The sequence below is a fragment of the Panulirus ornatus genome, chromosome 19 (assembly GCF_036320965.1).
Source record: "Panulirus ornatus isolate Po-2019 chromosome 19, ASM3632096v1, whole genome shotgun sequence".
NCBI lineage: Eukaryota > Metazoa > Arthropoda > Malacostraca > Decapoda > Palinuridae > Panulirus > Panulirus ornatus.
This window is the reverse complement of record NC_092242.1, coordinates 67,356,020-67,381,805: the sequence shown is the minus strand read 5'-3', so window position 1 is coordinate 67,381,805 and position 25,786 is coordinate 67,356,020. Positions and strand designations below refer to the sequence as shown.

Here is a 25,786-nt window from a genome sequence, read left to right as displayed (position 1 = left end):
AAACTCATCCATTATGTCTGGGACGTTGCACCCCTTCACTGAATAAAGCTACGATGCAAAAGATGCAATTTTTGCTTTCTTCTGAGTTATCATAGAACTGGTAGAGTTTCTACGAAAAACTACGAGACAAATGATATTTCTAATGGTAGCAGATGACCTATGTAACGTTTTTGAAGACTAAAGACTAATAAGATAAGAAATAACTTGTTTATCTGGTGATCACAGGCAAATTTCCCTCACATCATGAGATTCAGTGAGCGAAAGCTGTGTCGTCTGCGTTCAATTTCCTTCACTGCTAATCAGATCAACGGAGTAGACTTTGCACCTCTCATCATACAAAGTTCTAAGCAGGCAAATTTGAACTAAAAAGAAAATGTATCCTTTATTTTTATAAGATCACAAAGTTTTGGATTCATTTAATACTGTCATTTCTCTGATATGCTGAAATTAATGAAGCACAAGACAGTGACTTAAGCGCAGCTTAGGGGAACCAGCTGAGGGCAGGATTCTTACTTTTTCTGGCGAGTTTTGCACATAGATCAAGAAGAGCAATGGTCCCAGGACCGAACCTTGCGGCACACACGCAACTGGTGACTTCAACAAATCTCGAGAAGGCTCCCTTGACGTGCGTTCTTCTCTTACTAAGATAATCTTTTCTCAAAATAGTCTCCCACTTATTTATCCTCGCACATAGCATAGTGTCAAACATTCTCTAGCAGTCCAATTTTAGACAATCTACCCAACCTACTCTTTTTTTTTTTTTTATTCTACAAGGGAGCTCACTTCCTCTTTGAAATCTAAGAGGGTCGTTATAAATGACCTCCTTTCCCTGAAAACATGTTGTCTCACTTCTATATTTTTTCTTTTGCAGGAAGTGGTTGTGTGTGTGTGTGTGTGTGTGTGTGTGTGTGTGTGTGTGTGTGTGTGTGTGTGTGTGATAACAACTGCACTCACCTGTTGGTTGAGGAAACCGTCTTCGTCTGAGGAGGGGAGGTCAAGCGTAGCCAGACCTTTTTCCACGCAGTACTTGCCACCTGGGTAGACGAACCTTTTGTAAGAGCAGTGAATGAAACTGAAAAGAGAATCGATTACACGAGTGTACAAACATGGATGAGGATGGGTGACGACAGGGTCTTCAAATGGTGACAGTGGTAAGCGATATCTTATCTTTCCATTTATGACTGTGAAGTCCATCACTGATGCATTTCTCAACCTTCATTCAGGAAGAAGTACAACGACACTGATAATATGCATGACCCTAGTTGGCTTGCCTAAAGGTAATATAGCCCTTCTACTTTCCAATTACCGTCAGAGAACTCTTAGATTGAGAGATGCAAATCTCAAATATATATTAGGTAAAGAGGAAGGGAAAAGTAAATCAACAAGCCACAGTAGAGGCACTATTCTTTCTACCTTTTGCGCGCTGCAGTAGAGTATCCTCCTGGTGTCGTCCACATAGATGTGGCGGAGCTGAAGACTTGTCACTCTTGAGGATACGTTGAAGGCGGTGCACACCTCTCTCACCCGACGCCGCAGCCTCTCACTTCCCTCCAACGGTCCTGCAGAGTGACGTGCTGGTGAGTGAGGAAGTGTGTGGGTGTGTGTGTGTGTGTGTGTGTGTAAGATCTTATGGGAGTGTGGATCTGAAAGAGAGAGAGAGAGAGAGAGAGAGAGAGAGAGAGAGAGAGAGAGAGAGAGAGAGAGAGAGAGAGAGAGAGAGAGAGAGAGAGAGAGAGAGAACTTGGTTACGTACCTGTAGTGTAGACTGACCTGGTCTGAGTTTACGTAGAGCCAGCATGATGGTTATCATCACCAACAACAGTGACATCAGCTGTAGCTTCCGCACAGCCCTGAAATATGGCAAGTGAGAAGCCTGTAACGTAAGTCGCTTCTTCTGTGATGAAAGTCAATCACGATCAAAGATGTCTGGCATCATACACAGGTCCTTCTGTCCACTTGTGGTAGTGTACCCCAACACTCACAACCACAGAACATCACTGAGACTTTGTTTCACCGTCACAGCGCGGTGTTACCGTAAACGTTCATCACCACAGCATCGTGACAACTCACCACCACAGAACTTTAATCCACTCCTCTTCGCGGCACAGCTACACCATAGTGTTTTAACTCCACCACACATCTCTGCTACTCTTATTTCTACTACAGCATGGCAATACTTAACATCACCGCAGAGTATCACTGCAAACCACGACATCTTAGCAAGACCATTAAACCCGACCAGATAGTAAACTCACCTCATGCCGTAGCCAGCGGTAATGGCTTCAACCGCAGATGGACAAACCTAATGTACTTATAACTGGTGATGTTATTCTCAAGATGTTTCCTGGTCTGTTGGAGACCGGAGGGAGGAGGAAAAACTGCGCGTTTTTCCAGTGCTCAGGTGGCTGGAGGTGGGGTCGTGTTGAGTCTGATTGAGGGAAGGATGTTCCTCTTCACAGAGCCCCGGGCTGTGTGGTGGCTACGTGTCTCATGATGCCCCTAACGTCCCGCAGGTCATTGCCAATGCTAAAAGATCCACGTACACCTGGAGATACACTGCAAACACACTTGGCATAGGCTAGGGTGTGTGTGTGTGTGTGTGTGTGTGTGTGTGTGTGTGTGTGTGTGTGTGTGTGTGTGTGTGTGTGTGTTTGTGTGTGTGTGTGTGTGTAGGAGTAAAGCAGGATATATATATATATATATATATATATATATATATATATATATATATATATATATATATATATATATATATATATATATATATATATATATATATATATAAGGTTAAGAGAAGGGGCAGCATGAGAGTAGCATTCTCTTCCTACGATACATAAATAGGAACCACAGATAGTTGTCCAACACACACACACATACACACACACACACACACACACACACACACACACACATACTGCAATAGGTCAGTGACGCGCGTGATCAAGTTTGCTTGATGAATTATCTTGAGCTTTCCTCCAGTTTACCACCAGGTTAACTTTTTCTAAATCTGGCTTTGATATTTTCATAACTTTCCCAGTGCAGTATATTTCCTTACACTGGGTTTGTCTATGACAAGCTGTCGAAATTGCCAATAGACCTGAAAAGTCTGTGATAAGCATCGAACGAAATAAATCACATCAATTTCACAAATTTATCATCAATAATCATCAGTTTAGACTAACACGGTCAGTCTATGGCTTCCAAGGTAATGTCTGTCAGTACCATATGATTATATTCACGTTGAAAAAAACGAATGTTATTCCTGATATAGACCGTTATTGTTACACAGAAGACAATGAAGATATCCCTCAAGTCTACTTGACATTCTGTTGGTCACATCTTTCACTTCTGCTATTTCAGCAGCAACAAACTACCTATCCTGCTTTTCCAGAGGGAATATGTTACCAATTATGCATTTTGTAACAGCAAAGTATCACCAATTCAGCGTGTTTTATTCGTTCAAAAGCAACACGTTACAACCTAGTAGACAAAGGTGAAATTTACTTTAGGGTACCATATTCTTTACTTCATTATAGAGTGGTGTTTTCTTTTCATCTGTATCAGAGAAAATGTATCTAAAGCATAACTCTTCTATTACAGTCACATTCAAACCTGGAAAGCTCAAATCGTTTAATAGCCGGATATATTCCAAAGCCTATTATTTCTCTGTTTCTTTATGGGTCTTCTCTTAAATGATGAGTAAAAAATCTGGTGGGGATGGCCTGCGTCAGGTATCCAGACATATCTCACGCTTCTCCAAGATACCTTAGTTCATCACACTTGTATATGGATTTGTGTTATTTAAGGAGATCTATTGCTTTGGCAATTGGGAGTTAGGCAAAGATGTCTGTAAGCAAGAGTATGTGACCTGTTGTGAAAACGGTGAACATGCATTAGTCTACACAGTGACCTTGATTTCGCATCGCACCCAGAGCTAGTATGTGATAGCAGCCATGGTAGATGTTCTAATCTCAGAGGCAGTTTCAAGGTAAGGCTCAGCCACGGACAGTTAACTGCCTCAGTCTGGTCATAGACTAGTCCACAAGTTCACATGCTGAGAGCAAACATATGAACATGTGCAATCTTTTGCACCATTCAAACCCGTTCAAGAAAAGGGGCCTAGTCGTTTTCTTTTTAATCGTCTACAACTGAAGAGATGGATCAAAATATACTGAGTTTATCTTTAATTTGAATGAGCCTGCGAGCGTTGTTTCTTCCATGGAAAATTCATTTGATATTCTTGCACGTTTTCTTGTTCGAAGATGATGCAGACCAGTTTACTGTGTGGTGGATGGAGATGGAAGTAGTCCCGGATATCTATAAATGTATCGCAAACGTGTCACAATATGTGTTTGCTGGCGCCCTCAGACAGGCAGGAACTATTATTATATTCGTATCGCAATGATCATTACAGAAATGAAAGGTTTATAGCGAGGGGAAAGACATTTCTTTAAATATCACATCTTTTCCTGTGGCATTTTGAAGACTAGAGCTTTGAAGGCCATAGAACAATCTCTTAAGATAATTCCATTTAAAGAGAGCTAGCGTTTTATGCAGAATTACGCACGCCAAGCTGTGGCATCCAAACACTGGTGCTTTGGGGTTCGACCTATTGGAAGCGAGATCAACGACCGGCGAAGAGAAAATGAAATTTTTACAGACTCTGTTTGCATGGCGGACGAGCTAAAGGTAAACACAGAAGAGACGGAATTGTACGAGCAACGCTTGGGAGTCGGATATCGCTCTTCAAAGGCGAGAGCCTTCATCGTTACCGTGATCCTCAACACCCACATGAAGTGGGTTACCCTGAAAGATTTCTCACGCTGGAAATTCATTTCCTCGACGTCACTTGAGATCGTTCAATTGGCGCGATGTCGGCAGTGGTTGTGGTTGTGGTTGTGGTGGAATGTGGCGACGATTTTGGGCCGGAATATCATTTCTCATTTTTCCACTTTTTTTTTTTTTTTCTAATTTTGGATGTAAATTCAGCACACCAAATGACCAACCCAACTGAAGAATCTTTTTCGGTTTTATTTTTCTTTCTCGGACGATTCCGCAAGCCAGCCGAAACATGGTTGTAATTTCCGGTATGAAATCGACTCGGTAAATGACACGAAGGGAATCTGCGCTTCGCGAGTCCTATATTCATTGTCTGAATAATCGCAACCGTTGGCCACTTTGAGCATCGCAAACATATTCCTGAAAGTAGTGAGAGGTCCTCCATCGCTCTGTTTGGACATTTAGAAAAAAAAAAAAGGGCAAGGCATCGGATTTTCAAAGTCAGGTATCCGCATCCGTTCTTTGTTCCACACAGGTCCGGATGAAGAGAAGACATAAGACCCTGAGTGTAATATCCTTTGGCGAGGCTGAATCATTGGGAGTAAAGTCTCCTCAAAGATTTTCCCAACGAAGAGACGTAGCTAGGACGTAGGTAGCTACGTCTCTTTATTGTATATATATCAACTGACTTTTATATTTCTTTCTTGTGCCTCCCTTGATGATGTGATCATTACACGAAAGTGCACTTGGGAACTTATCGTGTTTCATTTCCCCGTGGACAAAAAGTGATATTCTTGATCACGCGCTCAATTGTGGTCTTTTCCAATATATATATATATATATATATATATATATATATATATATATATATATATATATATATATATATATATATATACATATATATACAAATATTGTATGTCCAGTTCCCCTTAGTAAAAGATACAACATGGCCATATTCAATTTCGCGTTTTGTATAGAGGCCATTGTTGTGCCTCTTGGTCCATCTACGAACACGTCCGCCTCCCCTGTCATCTGCGAGCGTGCTGAGGGCTGGCCAAAGGGCTGGAGGAGGGAGGCACTGGAGGGCTTGGATCGAGGGAGGGAAGGCTATGGAGGGAAGGGGAAAGCTGTGGAGAGTAGGTGCTTGAGGAGGGATGGCTGTGGAGGTCCTTGGATGGAAAGAGGGAGACTGTGGAGAGTAGATATGACAAGTGAGAGTCCAGATTGCACGTCAGAGGTGTGTGTGTGTTTGTTTGTGTGTGTGTGTGTGTGTGTGTGTGTGTGTGTGTGTGTGTGTGTGTGTGTGTGTTTGTGTGTGTGTATGTGTGTGTGTGTGTGTGTGTGTGTGTGTATGTGTATGTGTGTGTGTGTGTGTGTGTGTGTGTGTGTGTGAGGGACGTGGATGAGAGGTGCGATTCGATGCCTCAAGTGGGCAAGGTGAGGAGGAATGATGTGCATGATATGGAGAGAGAGAGAGAGAGAGAGAGAGAGAGAGAGAGAGAGAGAGAGAGAGAGAGAGAGAGAGAGAGAGAGAGAGAGAGAGAGAGAGAGGAAAAAAGAAGCAATCATCCAGCCTGGTGAAGTGGAAAGCCAGAAGCACTTGTGGTGACAGGCGGGTCAACGAGACCTTCCTTCCTTCCTTCGCATTGTTGGGAAAAATTAAAGAGGGTCGGGAACGAAGTGGAAGAAATAAATAAAGTACTTCTCTCAGTCCCCCCCCCCCTCTCTCTCTCTCTCTCTCTCTCTCTCTCTCTCTCTCTCTCTCTCTCTCTCTCTCCTACCCTTTTTCCCCTTTGGTGCTGTCCTAAAGCAGCCTCATCCTCCATGTTATACAGACCATAAACTGGCTACAAATCTTCCAGGGTGAAGCAGGAGACTCCTATACTCCGCCGGGGCCTCCGTCAGGTGGGTTTAATGAGGGAGGGTCTTATCTCCGAATATTACGGAAGACACAGAGGGAAGGGGTACTCTGTTAATTGTAGAAAAGGGAGTAAGGAGGACAGTGAAAGGGAGGAGCTGTGTATAAGTCAGAGCGAAGTAGGGAGAGGAGCTGCGCATGGGTTTGGGTAGAATGATAAAGGAAGCAGTGTACGGATCAGGGTGAGGTAGCGAAAGGGAGCTGGGTATGAGTGAGGGTAAGAGAGTAGGAGATACTACGCGAAGATTCCTTAAGATATACACGACACCCCTTCCGCTTGCAAAGCTTTGGAAGCCTCCATTGCATAACATTTATCATAACAATGGCCATCACTTTCTTCCTAATCAACCGCAAGTATCTGAAGAGTCATGAGCCTCTTGTTCCTTCCCTTTCCCCTTCTCTCTGCTTTCGTCTGTCCCTCAATCTATGTGGTTGAACCCATTGCCTCCTCCCTTCAACCGCTGCAGCTAGGAGTAACAGTGAGTGACAGTAACGCTGAGCCTGCACCAACCAGCGTCGTCAGCCCACCTCTAGTCTGACATAGCTCTTCAGTTCTCCCCCTTCTCCCCTGCTGTATAAGCCCTTCCGTCATAGACACTGAGATATACGATGGCCTGAGAATTTCAGGATGAAAGTCTATACGTACAAATTTTCTGCTGTTTATTGCGTGCTTTTCTCTTGGAGGAAAATCTATAGAGACTAGGAAATTTCCCAAAATGAAGGACTAGGGTATACGCCAAACGGTGTATGTATGATTTATGGCCATGGCATGTAATTAACTACATATGAGACAAAGGTCCACGATACACACCAAAAAGGCCAGGTCACACACTTACCTACATATGAGACTCGGCATGACTGACATGCGTGTCATTAAGGGATAAGACATATCCCAAATTGCATATATGACGAAGGGCCAAGGAAGGTGCAACCATATGTAACGAAAGGCCAAGATACGTACCCAACTACATATGTGAGAAAGGGGCAAGACACATCCCTAAGTACCTATGTGACTCTGGGCCAAGACACGTACTTACCAACACATGTTACTAAGCGCGCAAATTATGGGGAGAGTTGAGATGTCGCCAGGCTAAAGATATATCGAGATTGTTGAAGTGTCGTGGTGGTAGGGGAGGGAGAGAGTGAGAGAGAGAGGAGGGAGTGTGAGTGGGCTGACTGATAAGATTTTGCAGAGCCGACGGAAAACAAGAATATTTGTGTTGTCGTGGAGGAAAATGGAAGAGTAAGGGCCACTTTTGATCAGATCTTCGAGGAATGGCTTGTATATCCGTTTGCTTGTTGTCCTTGAAGAGGTTTTTTGCTCATTAAGGAATAGGTTTTTACATCCCTTGGCTGCGTCCTTGAGACGGAGAGAGAGAGAGAGAGAGAAGAGAGAGAGAGAGAGAGAGAGAGAGAGAGAGAGAGAGAGAGAGAGAGAGAGAGAGAGAGAGAGGTTGAGTGTATGTTTCTTAAGCCGTGATGTCTGTGTTTGGCGGGGACTGCGTTAGCTCCGTTCTGCGGTGCTCCTGATGGCACTGATGATGTTTACGGGGTACAGGAAGGGCACGGGGGGAACGAGGCGATTAAGAATGTTTTCCATGGTGCATCAAGGGGAGGAACCAACGGTCGTTGTTGTCCTGGTGACTGAGGAAGGACGAAAAAAGATCGATGTTGTCGTGGTGATGGTAAGAGGCAAGGTAGCGTTAACTTGTGGTGTGACTGTATGTGTAGGTGGGTAGGTAGGTGGGTGGGTGCTGTCGGCCGAAGCACAACAGGATAAACTGTGGATCACATTACTATAACTTAGCCGATATAAAGACGGTCAAGGTCTCACTACAGAGAGTTGAAAGGACACACACACACTTACACACGCACACACACACACACACACACACACACACACACACGCACACACACACACAGAGGCCTCAGTAGTGTGGTGGTTAGCATCACTGATCATGTGTCAGTATGGGCCAGCTTGGATTCGAATTCTGGGTGTGGCAGTTGGCCCACACGCAACCCAGCCCACCACGGTCCCGATCGATAAATGGATACCTGGCTTAGGCTGGGGTGTTGTGTGTATGCATACTTACATAGGAGTAGAAGACATGGTGCACATAGACATGGTACATATAATCAAGGTTAAGAGAACGGGGCAACACGAGTGTAAAACTCTCTCCCTATAACACACAAGTAGTGACACAGTTCAATCCTGGGTCCATTGCTCTCTGTGACCTAAGTCATGACTCACCAGGAGTGAACCTATACCTGTATAGATTCATGGATAATGAGTGATAAATTATGACGATGATTCCAGCAATCTAGAAGGGGTCATAGAAAACGTACAAAGTCATTCCGATACATGGCTAATGAAATTCAACCACAGTAAATGCAAAGTAATGAGAAGGAGATGCGAAGTGAATCTTAAAAGAGGCGTTTGGTCTGCTGGCAACCATCTGAATCACAAACTATTCACAAAATAGATTAGACCGACGCTAAAGTATGTTTCTGAAGTCTGGTTACCGCGCAGAGAGCTAAAAGAGAAGGTCCAGAAGAGGACAAAACAGGTGGTACCAAAGTTAAGAGACCTAAGTTATGCAGGGAGAGATTAGGGGCTACAGATATGCCCATCATGGAAGAGAATGTAGTAAAGGGGTAATTTGAACACAACCTCTAAGTTTCTAGCCTCTAGCCTAGCTAGAGTAATGCAGAGGAAGAGAAAACTGAGGTCTTACTTAGAAACCAATAAAGAAACTTGTTAGGAACAATGTCAAGATGTGCTATCATAGCATCAGAGTAATGGATGAACGGGTGAATGCTAAGAGTAGAGAAAAAAGAGAGAGAAAAAAAAAGGTCTCAAAAGTTGTGCGAGACCAGAAAAAGTTTAAGTGACTTGCTCAGTGAGTGTGGAATTCCCTCCTCGTACCGTACAAATACGTAAATACGAATGGGTAATTACATTCTACCATTAGCTTCCACAGAGCTAAAAATCTACCATAATTAGGTTTGCCATGTAGATAACCATGCTTTAATTAAACCAAAAAAAAAGTTATTCTACATAGAAACACTGGATGTTTTGAAACGCCTCTGTGCTTCGGTTTCAGTGGTGTGGGAAATAACGCGATGATTACAGCAATGTATTCTGGCTTCATATGTAAACTATTGATATCTTTACGTCTCATTCAATACCTGATAAACAATAATGCAGCTTTACTCCAGTTAATAACCACAGATACCTTATCTCTTTCCCGTTTTGAATGAGCGTAATAAGCGAGCGAGATGGGTGTGATATAAAAAAGAATTTAATGAATATTTCCATGTTTCTACAACTACAGAACTTTATCTATGTATCTGTCTATCTATATATCTATCTATCTATCTGTCTATCTATCTATATATACTTTTTTCATGGTATTCGGATTAAGAAACTATTCACAATACGTCTGTACGGAGACGCTACATACAGATGGAGATAACCAATGCCCCTTTTATTGCATATCCTGAAAGCAGGTCATGTTACTGCTTCTTATTCCTACCATTTCCGGCGGCACCAACGAAGTTAATCCCTGAGGAATTGCCTTTATACCTGCTTGGATCTCGTCTCCCTCACCATGAGGATTTGTGGTAATCTCCTCACACACGCAAGATCACTTACCAACTCCCTCCCTCAAAATTGCCAACATGTAACGCTCATTTCCAAGTCTCTTTACCTATATTCAGCTACTCAGTGTAGGTATTGTCTGATGCATCTCTCTACCGTCACACCCATCGGGAAAAAACGAAAATGTTATGGGGAAAATACAACATGACTAAGTTATGGAAGGAAATATAACATGACTAAGTTATGGGGGAAAATATAACGACTGAATTATGGGGGAAAATATAACGACTGAATTATGGGGGAAAATATAACGACTGAATTATGGGGGAAAATATAACGACTGAATTATGGGGGAAAATATAACGACTGAATTATGGGGGAAAATATAACGACTGAATTATGGGGGAAAATATAACGACTGAATTATGGGGGAAAATATAACGACTGAATTATGGGGGAAAATATAACGACTGAATTATGGGGGAAAATATAACGACTGAATTATGGGGGAAAATATAACGACTGAATTATGGGGGAAAATATAACGACTGAATTATGGGGGAAAATATAACGACTGAATTATGGGGGAAAATATAACGACTGAATTATGGGGGAAAATATAACGACTGAATTATGGGGGAAAATATAACGACTGAATTATGGGGGAAAATATAACGACTGAATTATGGGGGAAAATATAACGACTGAATTATGGGGGAAAATATAACGACTGAATTATGGGGGAAAATATAACGACTGAATTATGGGGGAAAATATAACGACTGAATTATGGGGGAAAATATAACGACTGAATTATGGGGGAAAATATAACGACTGAATTATGGGGGAAAATATAACGACTGAATTATGGGGGAAAATATAACGACTGAATTATGGGGGAAAATATAACGACTGAATTATGGGGGAAAATATAACGACTGAATTATGGGGGAAAATATAACGACTGAATTATGGGGGAAAATATAACGACTGAATTATGGGGGAAAATATAACGACTGAATTATGGGGGAAAATATAACGACTGAATTATGGGGGAAAATATAACGACTGAATTATGGGGGAAAATATAACGACTGAATTATGGGGGAAAATATAACGACTGAATTATGGGGGAAAATATAACGACTGAATTATGGGGGAAAATATAACGACTGAATTATGGGGGAAAATATAACGACTGAATTATGGGGGAAAATATAACGACTGAATTATGGGGGAAAATATAACGACTGAATTATGGGGGAAAATATAACGACTGAATTATGGGGGAAAATATAACGACTGAATTATGGGGGAAAATATAACGACTGAATTATGGGGGAAAATATAACGACTGAATTATGGGGGAAAATATAACGACTGAATTATGGGGGAAAATATAACGACTGAATTATGGGGGAAAATATAACGACTGAATTATGGGGGAAAATATAACGACTGAATTATGGGGGAAAATATAACGACTGAATTATGGGGGAAAATATAACGACTGAATTATGGGGGAAAATATAACGACTGAATTATGGGGGAAAATATAACGACTGAATTATGGGGGAAAATATAACGACTGAATTATGGGGGAAAATATAACGACTGAATTATGGGGGAAAATATAACGACTGAATTATGGGGGAAAATATAACGACTGAATTATGGGGGAAAATATAACGACTGAATTATGGGGGAAAATATAACGACTGAATTATGGGGGAAAATATAACGACTGAATTATGGGGGAAAATATAACGACTGAATTATGGGGGAAAATATAACGACTGAATTATGGGGGAAAATATAACGACTGAATTATGGGGGAAAATATAACGACTGAATTATGGGGGAAAATATAACGACTGAATTATGGGGGAAAATATAACGACTGAATTATGGGGGAAAATATAACGACTGAATTATGGGGGAAAATATAACGACTGAATTATGGGGGAAAATATAACGACTGAATTATGGGGGAAAATATAACGACTGAATTATGGGGGAAAATATAACGACTGAATTATGGGGGAAAATATAACGACTGAATTATGGGGGAAAATATAACGACTGAATTATGGGGGAAAATATAACGACTGAATTATGGGGGAAAATATAACGACTGAATTATGGGGGAAAATATAACGACTGAATTATGGGGGAAAATATAACGACTGAATTATGGGGGAAAATATAACGACTGAATTATGGGGGAAAATATAACGACTGAATTATGGGGGAAAATATAACGACTGAATTATGGGGGAAAATATAACGACTGAATTATGGGGGAAAATATAACGACTGAATTATGGGGGAAAATATAACGACTGAATTATGGGGGAAAATATAACGACTGAATTATGGGGGAAAATATAACGACTGAATTATGGGGGAAAATATAACGACTGAATTATGGGGGAAAATATAACGACTGAATTATGGGGGAAAATATAACGACTGAATTATGGGGGAAAATATAACGACTGAATTATGGGGGAAAATATAACGACTGAATTATGGGGGAAAATATAACGACTGAATTATGGGGGAAAATATAACGACTGAATTATGGGGGAAAATATAACGACTGAATTATGGGGGAAAATATAACGACTGAATTATGGGGGAAAATATAACGACTGAATTATGGGGGAAAATATAACGACTGAATTATGGGGGAAAATATAACGACTGAATTATGGGGGAAAATATAACGACTGAATTATGGGGGAAAATATAACGACTGAATTATGGGGGAAAATATAACGACTGAATTATGGGGGAAAATATAACGACTGAATTATGGGGGAAAATATAACGACTGAATTATGGGGGAAAATATAACGACTGAATTATGGGGGAAAATATAACGACTGAATTATGGGGGAAAATATAACGACTGAATTATGGGGGAAAATATAACGACTGAATTATGGGGGAAAATATAACGACTGAATTATGGGGGAAAATATAACGACTGAATTATGGGGGAAAATATAACGACTGAATTATGGGGGAAAATATAACGACTGAATTATGGGGGAAAATATAACGACTGAATTATGGGGGAAAATATAACGACTGAATTATGGGGGAAAATATAACGACTGAATTATGGGGGAAAATATAACGACTGAATTATGGGGGAAAATATAACGACTGAATTATGGGGGAAAATATAACGACTGAATTATGGGGGAAAATATAACGACTGAATTATGGGGGAAAATATAACGACTGAATTATGGGGGAAAATATAACGACTGAATTATGGGGGAAAATATAACGACTGAATTATGGGGGAAAATATAACGACTGAATTATGGGGGAAAATATAACGACTGAATTATGGGGGAAAATATAACGACTGAATTATGGGGGAAAATATAACGACTGAATTATGGGGGAAAATATAACGACTGAATTATGGGGGAAAATATAACGACTGAATTATGGGGGAAAATATAACGACTGAATTATGGGGGAAAATATAACGACTGAATTATGGGGGAAAATATAACGACTGAATTATGGGGGAAAATATAACGACTGAATTATGGGGGAAAATATAACGACTGAATTATGGGGGAAAATATAACGACTGAATTATGGGGGAAAATATAACGACTGAATTATGGGGGAAAATATAACGACTGAATTATGGGGGAAAATATAACGACTGAATTATGGGGGAAAATATAACGACTGAATTATGGGGGAAAATATAACGACTGAATTATGGGGGAAAATATAACGACTGAATTATGGGGGAAAATATAACGACTGAATTATGGGGGAAAATATAACGACTGAATTATGGGGGAAAATATAACGACTGAATTATGGGGGAAAATATAACGACTGAATTATGGGGGAAAATACGACGCCGTATTGGCTGCGGATGTAGGAGTTACATTTCCTGAGCGCTGCGAGAGAAAACGTATACTACAGAGGCTTTTGTCTTTGATCAAAAGTTGGTCACTCTACCTTCATTTACTTATATATATAATGTATATATTATATATATATATATAATATATATATAAATATATATATATATATATATATATAATATATATATAATATATATCCCTGTATTTTTTTAGATTATATCAGAGAAGTTATTCATAATGCTATTGAAGACAGACACAAAATCTCTCCTGCTTGTACCTATTCGACCCTGCTGCAAGCCTTTTCCTGGAGTTATGTCCATACAAAGAACATGTTATCGTCGAACAGGTCCACAGGCTGCCTAGCTCTCGTTGGGGCCTGGTGGGATAACAACCCCAGCCTCCTAGGCCCAGTAGTTAGGTCCCTCACTGCCTGCGAGCCGCCCTAGAGCATAGGGTCCACACCTCCTGAGTTGTAGGGAGGCTTCGCCTCAAACAGCAACAGAATAACAGGTCGCACTATGTTGTCGCCCATCGCCAGCTCTCTCAGGGCTTCAGCTCTCCTGAAAACCACAGTGGAGGGTAAGGCAACTGTCCGTATGTACCGTGTGGCTCAGACACCCATCCTATAAAGGCCTAGGGAAAGTAAGTTCAGGAAAATGCGCCTCCATGTCCAGAGACAAGAGTCCAGTAATCTCCATGTGTGGAGCCGGAGTCCACTGGCTCTCCATGTGTGGAGACGGAGTCCACTGGCCCTGAGGATAGAGTCATCACTTTGGATCATTCATCCTACCTTTTACAATGTTGCCTGCCGTATATACTGAACCGAAAACAAACAAAAACAAAAAGATTCTCTGGTTATTCACCGATCTCAGCGGAAATCTTCGTTTCATCAGCTATCTTCAAACACTGCCCAGCGTAATCCCAATACATTTACGATTACGGAAAAAAAAGAGGAAAATCGAGATGTACTCTACAGATTAACTCTTGGAATCTCATCCAGGGAACATCCGCTCGTGGTATGAAAAATACTGGAACTTATCCTCGAGAGGAAACTGTTAATTCACTTTCCATGCTTCAACCTTTCTTGCACAGCCACGGAATGGAAACAAGCCATATATAGAACAATGGAAAACCAAGTCCATCGCTGAGATCCAGACCACATTCAGCATAAAATCTGCCAAGAGATATTTTCTCCTTTGAAATACTTTCTGCATACTCAGTCTTCCACTTATCCAGATGTACCTTCTACAACCATACGTTAAGATCAAACGAATCTGTTTCATTTCATGTTGGATAAGAAGCCGACCCTTGAGGCAGGCAATCAATTCCTTATTTCATCCTAGTCTCCCCAGTCATCCTCCCAATATTCCAGTTCTTAAATCTTAACATCCGCTCTTCGAAAATTTGATTATATGAGAACTCTTCGTCCGGAGGGCATGTCGCTTCGATCCTTAGAAAAACTGGTCCTCCCAAAAAAAACATGTCAGCTATAATCCTCCGTAATACTTTCAGATTTTTGCTCTCAGACGAGATCTCAGGCTTGAAAAACTCATTGATATACAGCTTAAAAAGTGATCCTTCTCCTTCATCCACTTCGGTCAACCCTGAAGTTATTCATGGAGATCACCCCTGACACCAGCTTCTCCGACACCTCGGAGAGCAATAGCTATTCAACACACAGGAACGATTTCCCTTCCGTTCCTGTTCCAGATATTTGACTCCGCTCTCAAGATATCTGGCGAATTTAATTTCATTGCTGTGGATATCCTTCGAAGCACTGGAAAAAAATGAAGTAAAAAGTCTGGCATCAAGCGTTTTTCGCTCTTCATCATTTCAAGGAATCTTGCATCCGCCATTTGGCCCAGATGATGAAGAACTCTAGCTTCACAGGTCGAAAGAAAGTTGGCAAACATCCTGATATGCCTGGAAGCACCACATACGCCTCGAGGAGGCGCAGACCTGTACACAAGACCACACCATCATCAATGGATATCTGGAAGACATCTTCAGACTATGAGGATAATGCCGCGAGCTACAACAGACAGCAAACGTAATACGGGTAACATGAAACAAAATTTATTTTGGTTCTGGTTGGCTCACAGATATCTAGACCTTGGCAGGGAAAAGAATGCCATCCAATTCCCTAATGATCGTAGCCACCGGCTTATCGAATCAGCTAAGGAAGAGAAAGGACCAGGTCATCTGTTTCATTGCTTAAGCACAGCCCACCAGCGAAGGAAGGAGAATTAGCTGCAATATTCGTTAATGTCTCCTTCGGGAGGAGGAACCTAATGACCAGTGAGATGAAGTTTTAGAATACCTCAAAAGTTATATATATATATATATATATATATATATATATATATATATATATATATATATATATATATATATATATATATATATATATATATATCTTTTCTTTCTTTCAAACTATTCGCCATTTCCCGCATCAGCGAGGTAGCGTTAAGAACAGAGGACTGGGCCTTTACCTGACCCAATTCTCTGTTCCTTGTTTTGGAAAATTAAAAAAAAAAACCGAGAGGGGAGGATTTCCAGCCCCCCGCTCCCTCCCCTTTTAGTCGCCTTCTACGACACGCAGGGAATACGTGGGAAGTATTCTTTCTCCCCTATCCCCAGGGAATATATATATATATATATATATATATATATATATATATATATATATATATATATATATATATATATATATTTTTTTTTTTTTGCTTTGTCGCTGTCTCCCGCGTTTGCACACACACACACACACACACACACACACACACATGTATATATATACATATTCATGCATGCTTGCCTTCATCCCTTCCTGGCGCCATCCTGCCCCATAGGAAACAGCATCGACACCCCTTCATCAGCAAGGTAGTGCCAGGAAACAGACGATGAAAGGCTATATCTGGTCACATCCATACACGAGCTGTCATGATATATATATATATATATATATATATATATATATATATATATATATATATATATATATATATATATATATATCATCATCATCATCATCATCATACACCGACGTTTCCCGCGCAGCTAGACATCGTCTGGAACAGACTTAAAACGACCTAATTTGCTTGCACCTAACTTCTAGCTGTCATGTACCCATAGACAAGACCAACAGACATTTCTGAGGTTAGTCTTGACCGCTTTATATACCTTGGTTCAGGTCATGGTCAAAGGCTCCCCTCCTGTGTACCAGATCACTCCAATCAGATCTGTCCCGTGCATGCCTCACAACCTCATGCACGTTCTGGCCCCATCACGCAAAGCATAAGCCACACTATCTACCGAGTGAAGCTTTCGACAATAATCGCTAGCCTGTATAGATCTAAGATCAATTAAACTTTATAATACCGCTGAGGTGATGAGATAATGATGAACGCCTCAATGGAAATTCTTATCTAAAACAAAGCAATTAGATCACAGAACACTATCGGACGAAAAATTTGTATGACGTCTGACGTTAAGTATTACCTCATGAATATAACTTTTATAAAAAGGATTAATGACCCATCATCTGTTGGGGCCACAGGCTTGTCAGAAAGGGTGTTGGGTTCGCAGCCGTGAACACTAGGGGGAAACTGGTGTCGAGTGGCGAGTTCCGTCGGTTGGCTAGGCCTGCAGCAGCTGCCTCACATTCTTTACCCTACACGAGGCTGGGAGCCATCTATCTACATACTACCAAAAGAATAGAAACAACAGCTGCACGTAGGGTAGTTGCAAGTGGCTCGTCCGTGCCGGAGATCGAGGCAGAGCCAACTTCATAACGATAGATGCTTAATTGACTTATCTATTTTTTTTTTGCCTTGTGTGGAAGAGAAGCATAATGGAGCCATCTGTGTCTAGTGGGTGGTGGTATGATGGTATGGATCCTCATACGTTTCTCATATCGTGATAACAAACGCGTAAGAAGACATGAAGAAAGAAGTCAAGACGGAGCTATAATCTTTATCATCGATACATGTCCACTAATAGTCCAAACTTTTTTGTGTAAAGAAAAAGGTAAAATCGTAAGAATGTAAAGATAAAATACTCTCAAGATTGATCGATATACTCATTACTATTAACCTTGTGATAACTGTTAATAAAAAGACACGATAAGATAAGATGAAGAAGAAAAATAAAGGGATAATCCGAGAGATGTACTATTTCTAAAACCCACTGTCTTACCTCAAGAAGGCAAGACATTGCTAATGAGCCATCATTCTTACCGGGTGACCAAACGATAATACAATTATAGAAGACGAAATCGTAGTTTCCCTCGTCACTATTTTGTCTTCCTGTAAATACGAGGCTGTGTATGTACCCGTTGACTCCCTAATCTGGCGTAGGGGAGGGAGGGAGGGAGGACTTCGTCGTTTAACGTTCCAATAATACCCACAACGTGTGTTATTCTGACACTCTGAGGCAACACATTACCCTGGTTTTCCCCGGGAGCTTGGCTAAGTCCATGCACGACTGCGCTGCTGCCAAATTTGTAGAGCTGATGTGATACCACGGGGCAAATACTGCAGGGAAAATTTCTGCTCGTTTGAAAAGTTAACCTGATACACATACGAGAGAGAGAGAGAGAGAGAGAGAGAGAGAGAGAGAGAGAGAGAGAGAGTCACGTACACACACACACACACACACACCAGTAGATGGATGGATGGAAGAAGTTATGTGACGAAACTATAGATGCGGACAGGAGAGAAAAGTTTCAAAAAGATGTACGACAGAAGGAAAAGTTCAAGCGATATGGCCCCACGAGTGTAGCATTCTCTCTCTCTCTCTCTCTCTCTCTCTCTCTCTCTCTCTCTCTCTGCCCGTACTATGCAAATCCACCAGCCTTTATGGGGGCCACTTAATACCAGCTCTAGTTTGAGGAGAATTAAACATCATAGTGGCCCATGGAAGTAGTTTAACGCATGGAATTGACGAGAAAAATATCTTAACTGGAGGTTAACGAACGAGAGATGCGAAGATCTGGGGGCCATCCTTAAAGAACCATCAAAATGAACGAGTCAGTAATTGGTGCTTAAGGTAATAAGCTTCTGGGAAACAAGCCATTTCAGAAGAGTTCAGCATCGAAAATATCAAATAAGTGCTCGTTATTGCTAACAGGCAACGGAGCCGCTCTCCAGCTAACCCGGTCACCGGCAAGCTAAATATCCATTTTAATATTGGATTTTACACCATCAGAACTCTGATGGGAACATTTTCTTCCTCAAATCTGTGAGTAACCAATACGGGCTGTGGGGTCTTTGTGACAATGATAATCCCTTCTATACTGTAAGCCAAAGCAGACGGTATTATGACTAAACAAAGACGAAAGTCGAACAGAATATTGCCAAGACACTCTACATCTGAGAGCAAACTCCTCTACGTACAGGACGGCCGTTAGAGGCCGTATGTTCTGGGCTACGAGAGTTTAGGGTGAAAATATGTAGAGCAGGATTCCCTGAACACAGTAGTGTGTAGTGGGCTGCTGCCCTCACTTATCTCCATAATGTATAGGGGGAGATAAAGCTCCGTGACCCACCCCTGAATAAGGAAAAAATGAGTTACGATATCTGGGTCTCTGAGAATTAGAATCAATTAATCTGATATCATGTAGAATGCAAGTATCGCCACTCTTTCTCTATAATGGTGAGAGAAATAGGAGAAAAACTGAGGGGTCTTTAATTCCTTAAAAGCCTGGGTAGACGATCAATAAACTCATGATGACATCTAGTTTGGTATAAACAAATACCAAAAACTTTTTATAAAACACAAAGAGTTTTGAAAGACATCAAACAACTCCTAAATAATGGCTTCATTTTGAGGAACGCGACGGTAAGAATGGAAAAGAAATGAAGGAAATTGGTCCATAAGAACAACACTTAGATGCAAAAGCAACTCTTTGAGACGTGTTTTGCTCCTCGCAAAATGTCGTCTGCATGATTGTTATTTTCGAGTCGGAGATGACGCAAGTCATTTTGTATTTTCCTAAGAAGTTTTCGCTGTCTATCTACCTATATTTTTCATGAGCCCATATACATTTGTATGAGGTGAATTATATATATATTAATATATATATATATATATATATATATATATATATATATATATATATATATATATATATGTATATATATATATATATATATTTTTTTTTTTTTTTTTTTTTTTTTTTATACTTTGTCGCTGTCTCCCGCGTTTGCGAGGTAGCGCAAGGAAACAGACGAAAGAAATGGCCCCCCCCCCCATACACATGTACATACACATGTCCACACACGCAAATATACATACCTACACAGCTTTCCATGGTCCACCCCAGACGCCTCACATGCCTTGATTCACTCCACTGACAGCACGTCAACCCCTGTATACCACATCGCTCCAATTCACTCTATTCCTTGCCCTCCTTACACCCTCCTGCATGTTCAGGCCCCGATCACACAAAATCTTTTTCACTCCATCTTTCCACCGCCAATTTGGTCTCCCTCTTCTCCTCGTTCCCTCCACCTCCGACACATATATCCTCTTGGTCAATCTTTCCTCACTCATTCTTTCCATGTGCCCAAACCATTTCAAAACACCCTCTTCTGCTCTCTCAACCACGCTCTTTTTATTTCCACACATCTCTCTTACCCTTACGTTACTTACTCGATCAAACCACCTCACACCACACATTGTCCTCAAACATCTCATTTCCAGCACATCCATCCTCCTGCGCACAACTCTATCCATAGCCCACGCCTCGCAACCATACAACATTGTTGGAACCACTATTCCTTCAAACATACCCATTTTTGCTTTCCGAGATAATGTTCTCGACTTCCACACATTTTTCAAGGCTCCCAAAATTTTCGCCCCCTCCCCCACCCTATGATCCACTTCCGCTTCCATGGTTCCATCCGCTGACAGATCCACTCCCACTGACAACATAATAAAACTTTATGACCTGTGGTCCCGCCTAGCGGACGTGGCCAGCTTCCAGAGAGCTGCACGAGCCTCATTAAGACAGAAAAGGACTCCTGGGAGAGGATGTAATTAAGTATATATATATATATATATATATGATTTCAACTAATCATGTCTATAAAAGATGTGTAAAAAATCTTCAGATCGCAGTCGCATTCTATTTCTGTTTTACAGGATATATATATATATATATATACATTACTTCGTTGCTCTGCACTCTCTGCACATAAACGCACTGACAACATAATAAAACTTTATGACCTGTGGTCCCGCCTAGCGGACGTGGCCAGCTTCCAGAGAGCTGCACGAGCCTCATTAAGACAGAAAAGGACTCCTGTGAGAGGATGTAATTAAGTATATATATATATATATGATTTCAACTAATCATGTCTATAAAAGATGTGTAAAAAATCTTCAGATCGCAGTCGCATTCTATTTCTGTTTTACAGGATACATTTCACGTGATTTACAGGAATTCGAATTACTGCAGCGCCGTGTAATATAAACGTAAGCAATGAAAGAACCAGTTAACCAATCGCTGGTCTCCGCTGATAAGCCAGATTAACTCCGGACGATCTGCGTAATTAAGCTGTCACAGTGAATTATTTTCCAATCATGGGACATCAAAACCCCCTCTGTGATCTGCTGGGGGTCACCACCGCCTAACGGTCGTGTGTGGGGGAAAAAAAGAGAAAAATAGAACCACAAAACTACTGACCAGAATTATGTGACTGAGGCTCAGCATCTCTGGGATGTTAACGATATATCTTATGTACGAGACGAAGTGATATTTGTTCGCACAATATATATATATATATATATATAAATATATATATATATATATATATATATATATATATATATATATATATATATATATATATATATATATATTCTTTCTTTCTTTCATACTATTCGCCATTTCCCGCATTAGCGAGGTAGCGTTAAGAACAGAGGACTGGGCCTTTGAGGGAATATCATCTCCTGGCCCCCTTCTCTGTTCCTTCTTTTGGAAAAAGAAAGCATATATATATATATATATATATATATATATATCAGAGTCATTGTGTATGTGTTTCGGTGACATTTACTGGGAAAATCGTGCAAAAGGAACGAGCCTTCTTTTCCGCTTAGCTCTCCAGCAGCAGCTCCCCTACATCAGGAGGGTCTCCAGTGCCCTCAGCCAACGTAAACAATGCTGTACCAAGTCGGCGGAATAATACACTGGGGTCGTTGGCTAGTTCCGATGGTTCCCGGGAAGCCATTAAAGATATAAGCCACCATCAACGAAATACGAAGACATTTTTGTTCGTGTGTGTGGTTTCACTTTGTTTTTCTTCTTTTCTATCCCTCTCCTGCCTTCCTTTTTGACTCTCTCTCATTCTCTTTCTCTCTTTCTGCCTCGGTCACAGAGACGGCAAGGATAATTAGATGAGTTAGAAAGAGAGAGGGAGACAGACAAAAGAGGAAATAAATCAAGAAATGAGGTAAGTACAGGACAATAACATTCCTCAGTTGAAAACAAACAAACAAACAAAAGAACGAAGGTTGACAAGGAAAGGAAATGGGAGAATCCGTAGACCTTATATTCAATACAAGTGCCATAACAAAAAAACTATGCCATACTATACTACACTACTATACTAAACTATACTATACTATATCGTGCTACTATACTATACTATACTGTATTATACTGTTATAGTATACCATACCAAAAGATAAGAGGACTATAAAGAACGGCAAATACGACGAGAAACACACGACAAACATGAAACATCTACAAACGCTCCTTTGTCGAAACTATTTTACAAAAATGTAAAGAAAACGGAAATTCTCCTCCGTCATCTAACGTATCTCCATGGGTCGGAGATTTAGTTGATCGTCCAATTCTTCAGACTATAAACGATCGACGGTGATCACAGTGACGGGGGTAAAGTGTATGTATGTATTATTCATATGCTGATAACGTCCTCTTGCGAGTAACAGATGGTTTCCGAGAGCGTTCATACGGGATCTACATACGGGGTTATATTTCTTACGAAAAGGATGAACGAATTTTCTCTTCAAACCGTGGCTGTTGGTTATTTGTTTTCGGGTATGACTGACAACACACAAACCCATATGGTTCGCGTCAATTTCCATATATACGAAGCAAAAGAATACGCCTAAAGATAAAGCTTTATGCAAGAATGGTCCTGTGAAATACGTACATTGGCTTAGTAAGATGCATTCAAAAATGATAATCAGATATTCTGATAGAATACGAGACGTGGGGACTAATGTGAAATTAGGTTCTTCACACACACACACACACACACACACACACACACACACACACACACAAACACACACACACACACACACACACACACACACACACAAGGGTATCCGTGGTGCAGTGATCAGCGTTACTGACCATGAGTCAGCATGGTTTTGGCATGGGGTCAGGCCCGCATTGGGCCAAATCTTGGGCTCGGCAGTCGGCCCACAGATAATCCCAGCTGTTCATCCTAAATTTGAGGCCGGTTGATCAATGGATGTGTGGCTTAGGCTAGTGTGTTTGTGTAGGAGTGTGTGTGATTGTGTATGTATATATACCTCTCCCTTATCACCCATCTACCCTCCCTCACACCCTGTCTACTCACACGCCCCTCTCACTTCTCAATCTTCTCACCTACTATCCATCACCTTCCGTCCTGCAGGCTGGAGGAGAGAAAATAAGTATCCTTGCTCACAAGTGCATCATTCATATACTGACGTCCCCTTGAAGATGTGAGCACGGCGTCCCGCCCTCCAGGCAGCCAAACACTCCTCTCTCTGATAACAAAGCAAAGCGCCGCTGCCTCTCGCCCCAGAGGACGGCTCCGAAGGGGAGGAGCTGGGAGGAGGGAGAGAGAACTGGTGTAAAATGTTAAAGGCGATAGATGGGGAGAGGTGGTATATAAAGATGAGGGAGAGAACCGATATAGAAGACAGGGAATGGGATGGAGTTCGCGCAGAAGGAAGACTAAAAACAGGGGATTACGAATGGGGGAAAGGGGAGGAATTGGAGAAATGTGAGAGGCGTGTGAATACGAGTCTCGAGAGATCTAAGTCATCGTACCCAAGGGTCGGACCGTCGTGCTCAAAGGTCGTACCTTCGTGGTCGAAGGTCGTACCGTCGTGCCCAAAGGTCGCACCGTCGTGCTCAAAGGATGTGCCGTCGTGCTCAATGGTCGTACAGTCGTGCTCAAGGGGTAGAAGGAAGAATACTAACACACAACAGGTGCTTATCGCCCTAAGTCATCATGTCCTCATCACTGAATCCCCATCCAGGTACAGTGCAGTGAACACGAAAGCTGATTAACCTATACGAACGAAGACCACACGAATCCATGTGTTCCGAAACAGAGACAAGAGGTAGATCACGATACTTTCCTTCCTTTCAAACATATTCCTTCTCAAATGATGGCTTCAGTTGCTTTAGGAGCAGCTGGTTCAGCAGCTTATATCGTGAAGGAAAAGTCCAGCAGTGTTCAGAATCTTATGCATTTGGTCAATGCTCTCCAATATCGTTTGCATAAAGAATACATTTCTCCAATATTGTTCTATGTTTTATATTCTAAGAAGCGTTTGTGAAATACTGTTCTGTGAATACACACTGGTTCAACACTGTTTTACTTCTTATGCATAAACAACATACTTTTATTCAGTGCTGTTCCGTCCTATGCATAAAATATACATATATTCAACATTCTTCCATATGCTATGTATCGAAAATGCATTCATTCGTAGTCCTCTGTTTTATACATAAAACATTGATTTCTTCTGTAGTTTCCTAGGTATGTAACACATGATACATTAAACATACATTTGATTGATAGTGTTCGATGTCTTTGAAGTAAACCTTACTAGTCGCTTGTTATATGTAAAGACACTAGATAAAAGCAGTGGCGTTCCTTAGGTACTTTCTTCCTCAGACAGTTGACGATAGCGTCGTCTCTCTCAGACTACTGCATACGCTACAGTAATTCCATCCACCTATCATCTACAAAGTCTCTTGTTTCCCCTTCCTAGCCAGACGCAGACGATATATGATATTTAATGGAATTCTTTGAGGTTTTGTTAGTCACTCCATCCTATTCAAAGGATTTCTTTGCACTTTTGATAGTAATCACTCCATCTTAACCAGTCCTTTCTACGTATCCTAGAGGTACTCACCTCCTCCCTCTCGATATTCAACCATCCCCATACCTACCTACCTACCTACCCACATCTCTCTCTCTCTCTCTCTCTTTCTCTCTCTCTCTCTCTCTCTCTCTGAATCATGGTTTCGTTTCCCTCCTCAGCTTGACAGACGCAGGCAGCATGTACCCAATACTTCAGGGGCACTTCATTTATGTAGCCCGTCCGTTATCTGTCATCTGTCCCTCCTTGTCACTGCCCTCTTGATGAGTTATATATTGCGCATGTGTTCCACGAAGGGCTGCAAGTCTTACTTGCAAAATTCCTTTTTAACATATAGGACTGTTTTGCCTCACGCAAAGTCTGTTGATAGAATAATTTTGCTGGTGAGATTATATTCTTTCCATTATTGTATCGCAAACCACTCTCGCTTCCTCCACA

General features: G+C 41.2%; 1 protein-coding gene across 1 annotated transcript in view; it reads right to left on the bottom strand.

Annotated features, from left to right (window-relative positions):
• Window positions 1–25,786, bottom strand: part of LOC139755650 (carbohydrate sulfotransferase 11-like) — a 148,338-nt gene that overhangs the window by 3,269 nt on the left and 119,283 nt on the right. The window contains exons 3-5 of the mRNA XM_071674271.1: window positions 1,771–1,850; window positions 1,414–1,559; window positions 955–1,034 (exon numbers count right to left, since the gene is read on the bottom strand). Of these exons, the coding sequence (XP_071530372.1) occupies window positions 955–1,034; window positions 1,414–1,559; window positions 1,771–1,828 (284 nt within the window). The 5' untranslated portion in view covers window positions 1,829–1,850. The remainder of the gene's footprint in view (window positions 1–954; window positions 1,035–1,413; window positions 1,560–1,770; window positions 1,851–25,786) is intronic.